The 18,809-nt window shown below is 50.3% G+C and overlaps 1 protein-coding gene and 1 pseudogene across 3 annotated transcripts in view; both read right to left on the minus strand.

Annotated features, from left to right (window-relative positions):
• ABAT (4-aminobutyrate aminotransferase) overlaps window positions 1-18,809 on the minus strand; it is an 88,622-nt gene that overhangs the window by 25,562 nt on the left and 44,251 nt on the right. For all 3 annotated transcript variants that reach the window (XM_058710313.1, XM_058710314.1, XM_058710315.1), the window contains exons 2-5: window positions 17,191-17,304; window positions 7,053-7,150; window positions 4,699-4,728; window positions 3,032-3,149 (exon numbers count right to left, since the gene is read on the minus strand). In XM_058710313.1, the coding sequence (XP_058566296.1) occupies window positions 3,032-3,149; window positions 4,699-4,728; window positions 7,053-7,150; window positions 17,191-17,260 (316 nt within the window). In that variant the 5' untranslated portion in view covers window positions 17,261-17,304. The remainder of the gene's footprint in view (window positions 1-3,031; window positions 3,150-4,698; window positions 4,729-7,052; window positions 7,151-17,190; window positions 17,305-18,809) is intronic.
• Window positions 7,157-17,175, minus strand: LOC131500827 (zinc finger protein 106-like; annotated as a pseudogene).

Genomic DNA, 18,809 nt, shown 5'->3' on the forward strand with positions numbered 1-18,809 from the left:
CTCTGGACTTAGAATCACTCAGGCTGCCGCCAGAAACCTTCACCAAATTCTCTCGTCGATCCTGAAACCCGGGTGTGAGCCCTACCGGGCTAGAACCCCAGACAAGGCAGTGAACGCAGGGTTAAGGCACATTCAGGACCGGGGCTGGGAGTGCTTCCCCAGGCCAGTGTGATGAACTGTGGCCCTCACCTTCTTCCCAGGGCCACTGCTAGAGTCGAATCGCAATACCCGTTTGCTCAGGAACCGAGCACGTCAGTGATGCAGTCTGCAACCCCGTGACATGCACGCCTGACCCTTCGTGCGTTTGCTGCTTCCTGTCTCGACTGCCCAGCACGAAAGGGCTTAGGATACCCCTTGACTCAGCAACTGCCCTGCTATGAATTCGCCCTCCGCACGCGAATATAGACCAATGCACAAATCTTAACCATGACGCTTCAATATCTCCAGGCCCAAAAGCAACCTAACATGCGCCAGAAGCCCTAAACCAAGAGAAAGCCCGCGATATTCTGTCAGCGGGAGCCTTTATCGGAAAGGAGGGAAACTCACTGGGGCCAGAGCGCCCCGGCCTCAAAGCCTGTGCTTCGAGTTTCTGTTCCTCGTTCCCAACGCTGGCTGTGACTCCCGCGGGATGGCCAAGTCTGTGGGGGGGCGCGGGGGCCACAGAGGTCAGGAGACCAGACTGGAAGACCCTCCAAGGCAGTGGCCAAATGTGCCGCTCAAAGGATACCAGGTGAACGATAATGACGTGGCGATCTGTGTGTGACACGGCGAGAGCCTGGAACCTTCGCAACAGGAGAGACCTATTTTCTTTAAACCAACTCACTTTTTAGTTTAAATACACTTGCTCTGAAAGGAGAGAGGCCCGCCCGAGGCTCTGGGCCTGGGGCCTGCTCTGGCCTGTGAGAGGAGAGGAGGCTAGCAAGCTCAGAGGGGAGGGGAGGCCCCAGTGTCACCCCGGGCAGACTTTCTCCTCTGCGGCAGCATCGCAGAGTGAAGGGGCTTGAAGAGCCTTGTGGTTTCACTCTGCCTGGTGGGAGGAGGGTGGGCCCCGGCGGGGGGGGGGGGGGGGGGGGGGGGGGGGAGGGGGAGGGGACCTGGTGTCCCAGGGGACAGAGCTGTGAGCAGCCTCTCTGATCTCCCACCCAACTTCTTGGCCTGCTGGGCCCACAGCTGCAGGGTGTCTGTTAGTCAAGGAAGCAGGCTTCTGTGGGTTTTTTTCCAGCCATACTGTGGCCAGAGGCCTTCAGTTCTGGTTCTTTATTGTGCTGCCTGGGTGTTTATGACTTTCTTGCCTCAGTAGATAAGCCAGTTCCAGGGAAATCTTACTAAGTCACAGATGCAGCCTGTCTTAGTGGCTTCAGAAGGAGAGATGAGAGCAAAGCCAGTCCATATGGATCAGGAAAATCCACGCCTGAGCTTTCAAAGCCATGGGACCCCCGCACTGCAGGGCAGGGGTGGCCGTCTGCGAGGTGGCTGTCACAGGAGTAAACTTAGAAGGCAGACACTGTTTGGTTCAAATCCTTGGGCTCCCTGGACATGCTGGGCAGACCCCATGGCCTCTTGAAACCTGGCCCCCGTGGGCAAGGTGGAGACGATGATGAAAGGCCTGATGTTATGGGGCTGCTGCAGGGGTCTAACGGGATAACGTGTAAGGTGCTTAGCAATGTGCCTGGCATCTGGCACATCCCCAGTAGTGACCAGTTAGAAAAAAATCCCATCAAAGACTAGAGATAGGGGAAGAAAATGGCCGCAAGAAAACTTTCACAGCTCCCAGTATTTTCCCAACTTGTGCCTGTCTGTTCCCCAGGACCCCACATGTTTGGCGGCCAGCTGGGGTTGAGAAGTGAGGGAGGCCCTCGGGGGCTTGGGGGGGCAGGGAGGAGCCAGCTGGGAAGAGAATGGCCTGCAGCCCGTGGCCGATAAGCCTGGCCCTTCCACTCTGACACAGAGCACGGACCAGGTTGTGCAGATCACAGAACCCCAGACACCTTCAGAGGCCAAAGCATCTTTGAATGACGGGCTTCCCAAAAAGAACACCTTAAGAAAGACACCTTAGTGTCTAATCGCATCTTAACGGGAAATAAACAGGGGCTGGCATCATGCACCAAGGGACAGGCTTCACCAGACGAGACGCTTAGCCCACAGACCACTAAGCACAGCCGCAACCTGCGTGTCTGAATCAGCCCTACGCGCCCCACATCTGCCGCGCCCTCCTCCGGCAGCGAGCCCGGAGGTGAGCCTGGTGAGGCAGACGCGGCCGTGGCCCCCCACCACTCACCTTGACTAGGCGGCCACCCCTCTCCTGGCTGCCCACATGGGGGTCGGGAATGGCTCCAGCCACCTCCTTCTCTGGAAATCTGCCCTTGGTGAATGGAAGCTCTTTGGCCCAAAAGATGAGCCACGCGCTTCCTTCTGGCAGCTAATGGGCAATGACTGACTAGCACTGGGTACAAAAAGGCCAGCCTCTTTGGCACAGTCTGGGACCAACTCTAGGGTGCAATTCATGTTCCAGAGCCACCCCCCCCCACCCCCCATTGTGGGATCACGCTGTGGCTAGTCTCTGGCTGAAACCTCATCCTTCTTAGCCTTTCCCTGCCTCCCCAGTCTCCTGAGAGTGTGCCCTTAATAAGCGACTTGCACAGAACCCCTGCCTCAGGCTCTTCTTCCAAGAGACCTAACCTAAGACAGCTGACATTAGAGGCTGTGGTCCCGCAGACCTGGGTTCTCATCCTGGCCATGCTTCCCCCGCAAGCTGCATCGATCCCCTCTCTGACCTTTGCTTATCTATCAACAAAATGGGGGTATTAATACACACTCACCTTGTGGGTTTTCCAGGAAGAATAAATAAGAGAAGACATCTAAAGTCCCTATGATAGACCCTCTACCCATGACTTGTTCTTTTTCTCTGCCCTTGAGGAAAGAGTCTGGCAACACACAGGGATGGGCCTGCTGGAGGGAGCAACTAAAGTCAGGACGGCCACAACTAACGGAGAGAGGACATACATCCAAGGGTGGATTTCCCAGCTCTTACCTATGGGGACAGAGGAAATCTGGGAGTAAAGGTCCAACATCCGGTTGCCATCCACATCGACCAGGTAATTGCCTCTGCTCTCTTCGTAATTGCAGAAAAAATGCACAGCGTCTGCATTCTTGGGGAGAGTAGAGACTGGTTCAGGATCGCTACAATCCCCTAGACTCCCCATCTTTTGGGATGAAGCTTGAACTGGTGAGGTAAGCCATGTTTTGTCCATTCCATGGTCACACAGAGGGTATATTTGGTTGCTTACATGAATGGTTTGCTTTATAATGGTTTATTAAGCTGTGAATTAGTATTTTATGAATTTTTCTGTATGTGTTTTATATATATAGCAACAGAAGGTTCAGATATAAATCTGAAGAAGATTTTGATGTTAAGGTGTACATGGTAAGCATTAGAGCAACCACGAAGAAAACTGAAAAATATATAGTAACTATGAAAGAAATGAAAATGGTACATTAGAAGATATCCACTGAATGTAAAAAAAAAAAAAAGAGGAACAAAAAATATGAGACATAGAGAGCACAAAAGGTAAAATGGAAGATGTAAATACCACCATATAGGTAATACATTAACTGTGTGCACATGAAACAACCCAGTAAAAAATCAGAAACTGTCAGACTGGATAAAAAGATACAACTATATGCTGTCTACATGAGACATACTTTTGATTCAAGGATACAAATATGTTGAAAATAAAAGGATGGAGAAGAGTACATGATTCTCACAGCAATCCTAAGAAAGCTGAAATGGTTTATACTAATTAGACAAAATCACCTGTAAAACAAAGAAACAAAAATGCTTCTGGAGGTGAAGTCCACTAAGAAGATATAACAATTATAAACATGTAAGCACCCAATAACAGAACCCCAAAATACAGGAAGCAAAAATGGGCAGCATAGAAGAAAAATAGTTATAAGAGAATAGCTGGCAAATTTAATATTTGGTTTTTGATAGTGTATAGAACAACCAGGCAGAAGATTAGCAAGGAAGGGGAGCCTGGGTGGCTCTGTCATTTAAGTGTCACACTTCAGCTCAGGTCATGATTTTGTAGTTCGTGGGTTCTAGCCCTGCGCTGGGTTCTGTGCTGACAGCTTGGAGCCTGGGGCCTGCTTAGGATTCTGTGTCTCCCTCTCTCTCTGCCCTTCCCAGTTCTCTGTCTCTCTCTCTCTGTCTCTCTCTCTCAAAAATAAATAAACATTAAAAAATTAAAAAAAAAAAAAAAAGATTAACAAGGAACCAGGACTGGAACAACACTCTCAACCGACAGATCCCACAGACACTTTTACAGAACACTCCACCCAATAGTGGTAGAGTACACGTTGTCCTCAAGTGCCTGGAGAATATCTTCCAAGACAGACCATATAAAAGCCTCAGTGAGAGGACTGCATTCATGCAAAATATATTTTCCAACCACAACAGAATGAAATTGGAAATGAGTAACAGAAAGGAGAAGCTCACCAAAAAGTGGAAATTAAACACCACATAAGTAACAAATGAGTCAAAGAAGAACTCACAAGGGAAATTAGAAGCAAAAAACCAAAAAAGGTTTAGAACAAAGTTGCATTTTTTTTTTTTTTTAAAGAGCCAGCACAGAGGAAGTGTGTCTCTCAGCTAAGTCATAACAGAGAAGCTTGGAGGGTGAGCTCATCCTCACTTACCTGAATCATATTCAGCTGTTTCATTAACTCCTGCAGGCAAGAATAACAAAGCATTAGAGCAAGGACACACTCTTGCCCAACTAGCTTCAAGTCTTTCATGTCTTCCCAGGTCTTGGGGCGTCTCCCCCTCCCCCACCACTTATACCAATAACTTCACAGTCAATTAGCCAACAATATTAGAAATATTTAAAAATTGCTTAATATAAATAATTGGCAGGAAACCATTCCTGCCAGTTACATTGCCAGGATAGCAGGGATTTAGCAACTTGGAAAATAATAAAATAAACTAAAATATTTAACACAAAAAAATTTAAGCAAAAGGGGTTTATCTGGTGCTCAAAAAAGCATAGGTTCCCCTTTTATTTTGGGGGGGAAAAGGCTTTAACACCCTGTTAGAAAATATAAAATCAACTGAAAACAGAAACTTGCACATCAAAGAACGATTTGTAATGATAATCTAAACACTCCATAAACCACATGTACATATAGAAATTGGGAATTATAAATTGGGAATTGGGACCTAGTTGCTTTGCTATTACAAGTATTTAATCTCTAAAAATAATCCAGCCTAAAGTCAACCAATAGCAATGACAAGAATATAAAAAATTATTCCAGGTACTTCTCCACTATGAAATGAAAATCTGCCTCTCCTCCATAGAAATATGCATGAAAAAGTCTCTCCTTCTGTTAGCAAAACACTATCAAAACAACTATAATCACTTGCATTAATACAAAGATTTCTGGATTTATAAAGTGGTTGCAATGACAAAAGGCCTATCTTTTTTTTTTTTTTTTTTTAAACAGGAGAAAAGCATACAAATTTAAGTTTTACATGACATGGGAGTCTTCACAAGGAAATGAAGACTGGAAGAAACAAGTTAGAAACTTGTTAGAACACTAGTTAGAAACTAACATTTTTACGTTAGTTTCGATAAGAATCGACAGTCACGTAGAAACACGGTAGGTTAAGGAGTATGTAGTAATTATAATTAACACTGCCATCTTCTAAAAAATTCATTTCTGCTTGTTGCTGGAAGATATAGATGCCAAATGACTTTTGTGCCCACAAAACTGCTAAACTCTCACGTTCATCTCAGTAAGTTATATACATGTTCTTTTGAATTTCTTTTTTTTTTTTTTATTCTTAAGTTAGTTATCGTGCAGTGTAGTCTTGGCTTCAGGAGTAGAACCCAGTGACTGATTGCTTACACAGGACACCCAGTGCTCATCCCAAAAAGTGCCCTCCTCAATGTCCATCACCCATTTACCCCATCTCCCCACCCACCTCCCCTCCAGCAACCCTCAGCTTGTTCTCTGTATTAAGAGTCTCTTATGGTTTGCCTTCCTCTGTTTTGATCTTATTTTTCAAAAAGGGGCATCTTCTGACAGTAAAAAAAAAAAAAAAAAAAAAAAAAAAAAAGTGACACTGCAGATAAAATCTGCAAAACCTGCAGAGAAAAAAGCCAGTGTGTATTAAAAAGGTTTACACTGCTATTTTTTAGGTGCGAACATTAGAAACAGTATTGTACATCACAACACAGAGTCAAGGTTAATCAGCCTCCTGAAGTGTGTAATATGCAGGCTTTGTAGTATCTTTGAGGAGAAGTCCCAGCCTCCCTCATCAGACTCGTCTTGTGCCTCTTCCATCTCACACAATAACATCTATCGCAGTGTGTCTCATATACCTCGTCCTGTCACCCTGCACACCTCTCTCCACCGGGTCTACAACAGAATGCACTCCTCTGGTGAATTCTTCCTTTTTATCCTTCAAGGTCAAGACCAAGGGCCTTTGCTACCTCGCCCTCCGCCATCTAGCACTGCCATCTGACTTGGTTTCAAGGTCAAGAGAATGAGGTAGGAGTGGTGGCAGACCGGAGTGGAGCCTAGACCTCATGAGACTCCTCGTGCGGTCACCTCTGCCATCACCATGAGGACGAGCCCGGCCCTGCTTGCTGGAGGATGCTAGAGACATATGGAGCAGCGCCACGTCACTGCACTGGCCAAGACAAGCTTAGCCTAGATCATCCCACAGTGGCCAGTCATCCCACGGGCACATAGATGGACCCACCAGAGCTGCCTGGCTAACTCCCAGTGAACCCTAGATGCAGCAGCAAGCTGTATGCTACGGAGGTTTTGTGCTCGTTTGTTACACAGCAGTATTGTGACAACAAATAACGGATACATCTCCTCCGAGAAGCCTTCTTTGACTTGTTATGGCAGAATGTCTTGGAACTCTAGTGGTAAGCTCTCTGAAAGCAGCTAAGAATACAGGTCTCTAAGCTCGGCTGTGTTCTTGCCTCATGGACCCTTCTCACTCTGTTCTTAAGAACACCACTCAAGTGTGCTCAACTCACCCGAGATCTAGGCCCAGGGACTTCAGTCTTCATCAGAGGCCCGTCATAATCAAATTCGACGTCGATTTTGGCTGCGGCCTGACTGATGTGTCTGGAGCCTGGCAGTAAAGAGAGATGATGAGGATCCCTGGAGACGGTAGGTATGAGAATTCTGCCCTAACAGATGCCCAACGTCCCCAACGGAGGCCATGCCAGGACCTCAACCCCATCTGAGCCAGACCACCCACACACACAGAGTCTGGCCAGACCTGGGCACCACCAAAACACTGAGGATTCTAAAAAACAGGAAAGCCCAGTGCTAGTGAAGTTGTAGGCAAACAGGCATTCTCACGTCCCGTTGGCGTGAGTACCAGCTGATGCTGCCTTCCTATTCCTTTCGACTGAGGCATCTCATTTCAGGGTTCATCCTAAGAGAATGATGGGACCAGTACACAAAAATGTAGGTTAAAATATTCACCTAGTACTATCTTTTAACAAAAAAACAGTGGAGGGCAGCTAAACAGACTATGACACCTTCCACCATTTCGTGGACAAGGAACATCAGGTATCTGTTCATGGTACTGAGGTGGGCAGTTTGAATATTTATGGACATGGAAAGATGCCCGTGGCATTAGCATGTGAAAGGTCAGATTATAAAAACTACCCAAATTTTGTCAAAATTTAATCCATATGCAAGTGTATATCCAAAAGTACATAGAGACAAGAGTTTCTCAGCAGCACCACTGACATTTGGGTCCAGATAACTCTGTTGGGGGGTCGTCCTGTGCCCTGGAGGATGTTTGGCTGGATGCCAGCATCACCTCGCCCTGAGTTGTGCCCCGAGTTGTGACATTCAGAAATCACCTGGGAGTGATTTCAAATGGCTCAATACAGGTGGTCCCCACTTACAGATGCTTTTTATTAAAAAAAAAAGTGTTGGGTACAAGTCACTTGGTTGAGATCCATTTCACACTTTTGCATGGTAATAAATGTAGAGAGGGGAGTTCCCAGGCTAGACCCACAAGGCTTTTGAGCTCAGCATGTTGCTGAAGTAAAGGGCAGTCTTAATCCCAAGTCTTTTTAAAAAGAATTAAAAATGACATTTATCATTTTTGAGAGAGCGTGAGCAGGGGAGGGGCAGAGACAGAGGGAGACACAGAATCCGAAGCAGGCTCCAAGCTCTGAGCTGTCAGCACAGAGTCCGACATGGGGCTCGAACCCACGAACCGTGAGATCATGACCTGAGCTGAAGTCGGACACTTAAGGTCACCCAGGTGCCCCTAAAATGTTTTTATTTTAAGTTTATTTATTTATTTTGAGAGAGACAGAGAGAGTGTGAGTGGGAGAGGGGCAGAATGAGAGAGAGAGAGAGACAGAAAGAATTCCAAGCAGGCTCTGAGCTGCCAGCACAGAGCCCAACGCAGGGCTCTTTCCCAAGAATGGTGAGATCATGACCTGAGCCAAAACCAAGAGTCAGATGCTTAACTGACTGAGCCCCCCAGGCACCCCCCAGGCTTGATCCCTTACTGAAAGACAGCTGTGGAGAACCTACCATGGTAAGTGTGGGGTGACTAACCGTCAGTAACCCCCAGAATCCCTTCAACGTCCCTGCTTGTCTTTGGCCTTCCCAGGACATATGTGCAACTGGGAAATGTTCCTTCCTCTTTCTTGCCACCTTCCATTAGACTGGGGAATAACTAGACAATGTATTATTGTTTCCTTTACATAAGAGAGAAAACCAAAACTCAGAGAAGAATCATTCTAGGATAGGTCTCTCCCTCCATCCCTCTCTGTCACACACACACACACACACACACACACACACACACACACACACACACAGTGCCAAGCTATACAAAGCAATGATATGAAAAAACCTATTTAAATGCATTCTTAATTTTCCATAATTGCTTTGGATATCAAAGAGGGTTTTTGAATTAATTATGTAACACAATGGAACCCTGTGAATGTAAAGTCCAGTTAAAATCCAACGCTGCCCTTATTTCAAGGCATGAGGCAGCCGGCTTTTATTGTCTTCTGTTTGATCTTAAAATGAAAAGGGAGTCCCTCGAGTCTGTTCCATTAGCAGAGAGCTAAAAGGTCGTGGAACACACTGATGACTTCTTTTTTACATTAAGCTGTTTATTTCTTCCTTGGCCAGGACTCAGGGCTACAGGTCAAGACCGATTCCAGCTAGACCTGCATAACACGGGGACATGTGTTTGGATAAAAACAGTTCTTAAGTGGTGCTGATCCTGCTTTGTTTCCAGTAAGGGGGAGAGTGCAAAGTTCAAAGTTTGCAAGGTATCCTCCAATGAGGACACGCAAGTCCTCTCTTCCTTCTCCAGAAAGTGTCCTGACGCCATGCTGCGGCAGTCAGATGTCCCGGGGTCTGCAGGATGGAAATGCTGGCCCCGGAAGCAGGTCCCAGTGGGAGCTGCGGCTGAAAGGGTCTCAGGGGAATGACGGGGTGAGTGGGGTCTTGTGCAGCTACAAATATGGGGATGCCGAGGCTGCGGGCAGACGCAGGGCAGGGAGTGGAGAGAGGGCGAGAACCCGTCCCTGGGGACTGGGGACGGGTCAGGCATGAGACGGGGAAGCTGAGGGCCAGGTGCCAGGCAGACAGGTCTGTACCGAGAGCTGCGTGGGTTCCTTCCATGTGCCAAGTCTTCGCGGGTGTGGATGGAAGAGGGCCCAGGGGCTCTGGGCAGAGATCCTGGAAACCACAGCCCAGTACGTTTGCTGGGTTCGTGCTGTCGAACAAGGGGAGACGGGGTAGCAAACACGGATTCAGCATCCACTGCGTGCTAGGCAGGCAGACTCCCATCTCCCATCTGTGTTAATCCATCCACAGCCCTCTCGAGTGATGGTTCTCAGGTTATAGATGAGGAGCAGAGAGGTGAAGCGACTTTCCCAAGGCCACACAGCTAGTGAGTTGCAGAGCCCAGATTTGAACCCAGGTCCAATACTTTTGCCTTTCCTACACTATCTCAACTTTGACCTCCTGTAGAGGAAAATAGCCAAATTCCAATACAAAGAATGTTCTCTTAATGATAATATATAGTGCCGTAAGCCATGAGAAGAAAGAGCACAATTTAAATTCCCTGGGATCACTTCCATCAAGTCACATGAGGAGAGAGGCATGTGACTCTGCGTGCCGGGCCTCGTCCTGAGCACTGCACGCGGATTGCCTCACTTAAGCTTGAATCCCCTCTGGGAGGTAGATGTTGTGATTGCTCCCATGTTACGGAAGCAGACACTGAGGCCCAGAAAGGTCAACTAATCTGCCCACGGTCACGCAGCTAGTAGGCAGCTAGGCTGAACATTTGACCTCTCCTGTCCCAGACGCTCCGAGTATAAGTGACGCTGTTCACGTCATCTTGCGCCAGTCTTTGAAATGAAACGTTTATACTGAACCATCCGGCATTTTCGCTCACGAACGACGCAGCACAGCCGGGAGAGCTGGCACGGTGGGGAAGTCCAGCCCAGCCCTCTGCCTCTGAAACGAGGCTGGCCACCCTCGCGGCCTTGACCAACTGGAGTCAATGTTTAACTCCAAGCTATAGAAACAGCCATCAGATGCGTTTAATGTTCTCTTGATCTTTATACTGAGAGTAATAAATGAATGCTGTTTTCCCAAACAGCAAGGGCTCCATATGTGAGCCAGGCCAAAGTCAAGGTCAAGTTCAATCGGAGTTGGGTGCTCTGCTCTTCTTTTAAAAAATCTTCCCCTCCCCAACTGTCCACCCCATTTATTTGTTTTTTAACCAATTAAGATCTGTATCTTTAATAAACATCTGGAGAATACCAGTAGCCTAAATTGCTATATTCCATGCTGTCCCGGAGAAGTGTCGTTCCGTAGAATCTGTTTACGTCTGATAGACCTCCAGGAAGAACATGCAGTGTTACCTATCATCCCATACAGGTGCCCAGACTCATACTGGAGGCACACCTGGCTGGAACCCTCTTCCCAAGACGGGAGGCCAGAAGCTTCCTGAACCAGTTCTGTGTTATCCCCATATCCTCAGCATGTTGTTCAGCCTCTTTGGATCCTCTCCCAGCAGCGAGAAAGAGCATCACAAGTCTTCCAGCAACGTATCAGGGTTTGAACATCTGGATTCGTGTGGTCAGTGAGCAAATGTGGTTGTGAATGATCTACACACGCTGAATATCAGAGCGTAACCGTGCCACGGACAGCGGAAATTTTGCTTCGGATTTAGCCTCACAGCCTGAATGCTGGCATCATATCAGCCGGTATAAATCATACTTTCAGGGACGGTCGTGCACACAGTCTTGCCTGTGTGTCCTCCATAAACTTGCAATTGCTCGTGGCAACATAACTCACAGACAAGGACACATTTCTCCAGGTAAGTGGTCACCATCGCTGTTCCTAGGATCCGACACAGTCACTGTGAGATCGTGAGTTTCACAGACCCACACACGGTCACCAGTACGGATGCTGTGGGCATGGGTGGACTGATCAGGGCTGCAGCCACTGAACATAAGGTCATGTACCCGCTTCGCGCAAAGCTCGGTTTGCTAGGGCCCTCCGGAGGACCCAGAGCAGGAATCCATTCCGTGCATTTAATGCTACAGAATGTGAGGCCTGACCATGAGCACCTTTGGGGCACCTTCCTAAACTGTGGCAAGACAGCTGACAGCCCGAGGGCCACAGCGTTCAAAGATCTCAAGTCGTGGGGCGCCTGGGTGGCTCCGGAGGTTGAGTGCCCGATTCTTGATCGTGGCTCAGGTCATGGTCTCACGGTCTGTGCGACTGAGCCCTGCGTTGGGCTCTGCATTGAGCGTGGAGTCCGCTCAGGATTCTCTCTCTCTCCCTCCCTCTCCGCATCTCCCCTGTTTGTGTGAGTGCACGCTCTCTCTCAAAATAAACCTTAAAAAAAAGATCTCAAGTCATTTATTGTTCTTCAGGTTGAAGGTGACCACAGTGCCACCTGCTTTTCCCGCAGAGAGGATTCGCCATCTAGAACGAAGGCAGAGAACTCCTCTTGTAGCTGAGGCTGTTGCACACACTCTCCTGTCTTAACACTGTAGCAGCGGATGGTGTGGCCACTGGAACCAGCGTAAAGGGCAACATTCTTTCAGTACCCAGGAGGCAGCTCACTTTGGAGACATGGCCAACGCTCTTCTGACTTGCCAGATACAAGCTCGGCCGGTTTGCTCTGCTGAACAGGAAAGTTCCCCAGTATGTGAATGGCATTCGATGTGTCTTGGGGCCCCTCAAGGCTCCTTCGGGGGGCTCGTCAGCATCTCCTGGCTCTGAGGATACTTATAAAGAGTTCTTTGATCCCTTCGTGAAGGTGTGAGTTTTTGCCACACGTACAGGGACACCATCTCACAGCGACTCCCAATCTCACTGGTGGAGTCAACTCCATCACAATCAGAATGAGGAGTTTCTAATGAGTTTTGCTCTGTAGGGGTCTCAGATATCCTTTCCAGAAGGACTGTCTGGTTTCTCTTGTCCCAGATTCAGAAGAATCCATGGGCACTCCTTAAAACCGAGGACTGAAACTTCTAGGACTTCTCCCCTCTGACACTCTTGTTCTGGGCCACTTCCCATGTGAGGGCTGTAACTCTTCCTGCTCCAGCTGGCTTTCCTGTTTTTACTTTCCTTGCAGGTTCAGTGGCAAACACATCCTGTTTGGTGTCACTGTTCTTGGGAACATGAGCCTTCTTCTTCCTGTTTTTCCTCCTCGTTTTCCCTCATTCCAGCAGATTGCGGAGCGGGTTCTGGCTGCCGTGCCGTCTGGTCAGCTGGGGCGTGGGGGTCCTTCTCCAAGGGGGTGTCCCATGCAATCGACAATCGTGGCAGACCAGCTGTTGCCTGTGGGTGGTCTTCACCTTTTAAATTTGTGCTCGGGGGAGGGGGGCTGTTGTGAAGGGGGAGCCGTCCCCCTGTTCCTGGTATTTCCTCGCTCCACGGAGAACTTTGCTTCTTAGGCTCCTGGAGACCTTCTGTTAGCTCTGAGAAGGACAGTGTTGCAGTAATGGCCGGATAAAAGGACAAGCCTCACTGTCCTATGAGCTTGCCGTAATTCCTCAGACACATCGCAGGCCACAGCCTCGGGACACAGAGTTCCATTCTGGTGTCGTTGAGGAGACGGCGGCATCTCGTTTCACCTGAGCTGAGGCATCTGGAGCAGGGACATGGCCACGGACTTGGAAAGGAGGAGACAGGCCCCTCGCAGTGGATGATGGAGACGTAGGGGACGGTCCATCTCCAGTGGTTCTTCGTTTCCTTCTAAAACTCTGACGGTCCTTTCGCTCAGCACAATCTATGTCTGCACCTGCCGGGAGGGAGACTGCGGGCTGAGGATGTGCCTGATGATACAGGGTTTCCTTCTCAGTTACTCTCCTGGGCACTCTGTTCTCTCCAAAGGGGGCGGGAACTCTCTCGGCTGTTCGGGTCTTTTGCCAAATGCATCGCAGGTCCGGTACGGCCAGAGGGGAGTTGTGCACTATGTTGCCACTGAGTAGCAAACTTCCAGCCCTTTCTTTCACCTGCTCTCATGGAGGCAGCACCCCACTGAAGTTTTTGAGAACATGTTCATTGAGGAAGGTATCGGTAATTTCACCACCCGGACATAACGGCTTTGCTGTCCAGTCTCCCAGTCTCTGCGCTCTATTTGCCGACATCAGATTATCAGTGATTGTGGGGGAGGGGCAAGAAACAATGCCGCTGGGAGCAGTGATACACGAGCCACCACCGTGTCTAAGGGCTCCACAGCGGTCGATGGGTGGAGATGCCACACAGACACCTAAACACCGTGGGCGTGGCGGTGGGCTGAAGCACCCTCCCTCCCTCCGGGGAACACAGGTGCCAGGCTGTGAGCTGCGCTGTGGAGATGTCCATGTGGAACCAATTCCAGCCAGCGCCACGAGAGTGAGCTTGGAAGGGGAACCCCCAGCTTCCACGGTGAGCCTTCCAATGAGACCACAGCCCTGACTCCTAGACCACAGGAACTGTGACATAATAAATATGCATTATTTTAACCAGCTAAGTTAGGGCTATTTAAAAAAATATATTTTTAACGTTTATTTATTATTGAGAGACAGAGAGGCACAGAGCATGAGCATGGGGGGGTGGGTAGAGAGACGGGGAGACATAGAATCCGAAGTAGGCTCCAGGCTCTGAGCTGTCAGCACAGAGCCCGATGTGGGGCTCAAACTCACAAACTGTGAGATCATGACCTGAGCCGAAGTCAGTCGCTCAACCGACTGAGCCACCAAGGCGCCCCAGGGCTATTTGTTATATGGCAATAAATAACTAACATAGTGGTTAAGGTTGTAACTTTTGGGGCCAGCCAGGCTTAGCTCAAAGCCAGGTTCAGCCACTTGCTAGCACCAAGGTTCTGAGAAAGTTACGGAATTTCTCTGAGTCTCTGCTTTCCTCTCCCAGGGGACTAAATGGGTTAAACGTTACCTACCATTTTAAAACTATTTCCCCTGGGCACCTGGGTGGCTCAGTCAGTTAAGTGTCGGACACTTGATCTCAGCTCAGGTCTTGACTCAGGGTCGTGAGTTCAAGCCCTGCCGCACTGGGTGTGGAGCCTCCTTAACACACACACACACCCCAAAAAACTATTTCCTTATTGCTACTTACCTATGAGCAGTATATGAACACACATGCTCCTCTATCTTTGCCAACACCGTGGTTTAGTATTAAAAAACTCTTATCTCTGGGGCGCCTGGGTGGCTCAGTCGATTAAGCGTCCGACTTCAGCTCAGGTCACGATCTCACGGTCCCGGGGTTCAAGCCCCTCATTGGGCTCTGGGCTGATGATGGCTCAGAGCCTGGAGCCTGCTTCCGGTTCTGTGTCTCCCTCTCTCTCTGCCCCTCCCCCGTTCATGCTCTGTCTCTCTGTCTCAAAAAAATAAATAAACGTTAAAATAAAAATTAAAAAAAAAACCTCTTATCTCTAAATCTGGCACAAGTGTGCCAAAAAAAAGATTTAACTCTTGCCAAGAAAATGCAGACCTGATAACTCTGATTAGTCATTTGTCTCTTTTTTTCTATGCATGCTTGTGTAAATATAAACGAAGGGTGTTTGCATTGTTAAAAAATATTTACTTATGTTTTGAGAGCAAGCGTGCCTGCTGAGAGAATCGGAGTGCCCTGGTGCCCCTGAACTGTTCCTTCTGATAGAGAAGTGTGCGAAGCAAGTAGGACCCCAGCACTGCCCACAGTCTCCCGAGGAGACTCACTTGCCTGATGAGAAACAGAGGCTCAGTGTTCTGCCCATGGGGGAGGCTGACTGGGTGGAATGTGGCCCAGGTGTAGGAGCCTTGACTCAAGGCTCTCCCCTGCTTGTCTCCCTGGGAAGGGATGTCCTTGAGAATGACCTACAAAGGCGGAGCCCCACAGGCCATGCTTTCTTGTCAGTGAAGCGTCCCCAGCACCTAGTACGGCACTCGGCCCCCAGCGGGTGTGAGCAGTACGAGTTATGGCCGACTCTCCCTCCCGCTAGGGGCACACTACTTGGGCATCATGCGTCGGTTTGGGTTCATTTTTAACATAATAATGGGTAAGCGTTAAGATGCTTCTCTTATAATTGAATAAAATAAAACAAAACCTCAAACCTACTCACTTCTCGAGGCGATCAGGGCCAAGAACAAGGGAAGACAGACACGGTCACCGACCGGATGATACCGGGGAGTTGGGACCCCAGAGTGCACTGTGGGAACTCGCACTGGATCCTGGGAGGGAAAGAGGCACTAAGGGAAAACCTGGTGAAATCCCCAGAGAAGTCTGGAGTTCGGGTAGCAATAATGTACAAGGTCAGCTTCTTAGTTATTGACAAGAGCATCCTCGTGATGTAAGATGTTAACCAGGGCGACGCTGGGGCCTATGGGATCTGTCTGTACTGTCTTAGTGCTTTCACTGTACTTGTAAAATCATCCCAAATTAAGAGATTTATTTCAATATTTTTATGTTTGTTTGTTTGTTTGTTTGTTTTTAATATTTGACAGAGAGCGAGCATGAGCAGGGGAGGGGCAGAGAGTGAGGGAGACATAGAATCCGAAGCAGGCTCCAGGCTCTGAGCTGTCCACACAGAGCCTGACGCGGGGCTCGAACTCACAGACCGCGAGATCATGACCTGAGCCGAAGACGGACACTCAACAGACTGAGCCACCCAGGCGCTCCTAAAAGGTTTATTTTAAAGTAAAACCTGCTAATACTCCTGTGTGTATGGGAGAGCATGCCTGCTTTTTTACCCCACCCAGGATATAAACCCCAGCATTAAAGATGCAGACCAAGGTTGTGGGCAGCACTCTGCCTTCAAAAGGCAGATGAGACTAACAAAGAGACATCGTGATGGCAAAGCACGGGGCTCTGAGAGAGCTGGGACAGATGCGGGTTGGGGGGTACAAGGTGCCCACAGGAGGCCACGGCCAGCCCCTGTGTCTCCCAGAACCCCAGGGAGGCATATGGAGGAGGGATAACAGCCCGGCATCTGCAGCCAGACTGACCTGCATTCAAGTGGCCGTGTGACTTTGCCTCTCTGAGCCTCAGCTTTCTCCCCTGTAAAATGGGCTTCATGCGTGCCTTCCTCGTGGAAAGGAGGGAGGGAGGTCTATCGTGAGACCTCGCCGGCAGGGCGACTGCTGATGGGGCCGGCCTGGCTAAGCCGCCTGAACTCAGTGAGGCAGAGAGAAACAGAAGCCCCGGAGAGATGCGGCCAGCGGTGCCGCGGGCCGGCTGGGTGCGGGTGAGCGGAGGTGAGGGACAGGGCAGCAGGGGGCTGCTGCCTCCTGTCCAGGGCCCTGGAAGCACACTTTGTCTTGAGGTCAGTCACAAGGACGCTTGTAGCCTTCCCATTTCCTGGCAGCAAGCTCAGCTGTGTTTCCCCCAACAGTCCCTGTGAGGGCGGCCTGGAGCCTCCCGGCTGCTGGGGCCGCCACCTCCAGGCCGCATCAGCTTTCTGCCCGACCCAGAGCTGTCCACACAGGGACAGGAGCATGTGGCGGAGATGGGAGACGGGGGTGGTGGTGATGGGGACGGTTTTACTGCGTGTGTGGCCGGGGAGAGGGAACAGCCCCAGAACGTTGACTGGCTGGTCCCTTCACCCGCCAGGGCTCTCCCAGCCCGGATTGTGTTTCCCATCAGGGCCAGTTCTTGCCAAGACCCCCCAGGGCTTACTGGGCACGAGCAGGCGGTAGTTGTGCTGGAAGGTGCAGGCCAGCCGCCGGGTGAGCAACACGAAAGCCATGATCCCCTCCTTCAGGAACAGAGGCTCCCTGCACACGCTTCACCCTGAAAGAAAACAGAAATGCACAGTCAGACCAGCCAAGGGCTCGTCCCTGCAGCCAAGAATCCCATGCCCTGTGATTTCCCACGTTGTGGAGAAGGTGCTTCTGACATCACATCCTTTGCTTTCATGCTGAATGTACACTTGAAAAAGGCAGGGGGGCACCTGGCTGGCACGTGACTCTCCACCTCTGGGGCGCGAGTCTGAGACCCACCGTTGGGTGCAGAGATTTACTGAAATACAAACCCGTTCGCAAGTGTTTTCAGGGGACCCTGGCCACACCGCAGGGAGGGTCATTATGCCTATTTCCTAGATGGAAAACTGGAGAAAGGGGACAGAGCTGGCTTGAGAGCCCTCTGTAGGCAAGCTGATAAGTTCAGTGCGTCATCCACGGGGGGACAAGCAACTGCACTCGGTGAGATTGGGGGTGGGGCTCAGATGGAGGAGGATTCAGAGCAGCTGGGAGCCCCCCTGCCCTGCCCCCCAACAGAACACTGGTCTCCCCGGGGCTGTCTGGGAATCCTGGGACCCAGAGCAGTATCTGATGGTCCGTTTTGGGGAGTGCATGTCTCCTGCGTGACCAACTGTCTAGAGTTTGCTGGGGACGGAGGGGGCTCTCGGGATGCGGGGCTTTGTTCTGAAACCCACGGAGGGAGGGTTCTCGGCCCCCACGCTACCAGTCTGTTGGCTGCCTCCAGACGGCTCCCCAGTCCCGCGCTCCCTGGCTAGATCTGCTAGTCGCCCTTTGCACTGTGGGCCTGGAGCAAGCCCCCCACTTTGTTTTCTTTTATCATCTCCCCCCGCCCCACCCCAGGCTACCCCAGGCAGAACAGTGATGGAGCCCTTCCCGACTCGCGGACCCCGTTTCCTTTCTGCAGCTGCACACCGCGCTCGGCTCTGCGTGCGGCACAATTAGCATTCGTTATTGTTAGGAGTGCCCACAACAGTGCTCTGTGGTCCCCTTTTTGCAGACGAGGAGACTGAGGCACAGAGAGGTTAAGAGTGGATCTGTAAACAGATCTGTGTGACCCCAGAGTCACTGAGTCACAGGTGTCCCTCATTCACTCTGCGACGAAGCACCAACTCGATGACAGTGTGGAGGAAGTGCCAGCTGGAAGTGGCAGGCGGGCTTCGCAGCACGGGTGAGGAAGTGTGTGGGCATCTGGCACCAGGCTCAGGAGGACGGGCTGGCAGGACTCCCAACCCAGGGCCCCCAGAGCTAATGGGACGTCGGGCTGTATTATTAGAAGCAAAGACGGAGCAAAGGAGCGTAGGCGGATGGCACTGGCCTGAGGACACACCAATTCTGTGGACATGCACGGAGCACCTACTCTGTGCAAGCCGCCCAGTGGGCACTGGGCACAGGGATCAGTCAGGAGCAGCGCTTGCCCTGCGAGCATCACCACACCCTGAGAACCTAGATGTGCTGCAGATAGCACCCTGTTTCACCCCAGGGCCCCGGGAGATACGCCATCATCTTCACAGACGAGGCAACGGAGGTGCCCTCTGG

The sequence above is a fragment of the Neofelis nebulosa genome, chromosome 18 (genome assembly GCF_028018385.1).
Source record: "Neofelis nebulosa isolate mNeoNeb1 chromosome 18, mNeoNeb1.pri, whole genome shotgun sequence".
Lineage (NCBI taxonomy): Eukaryota > Metazoa > Chordata > Mammalia > Carnivora > Felidae > Neofelis > Neofelis nebulosa.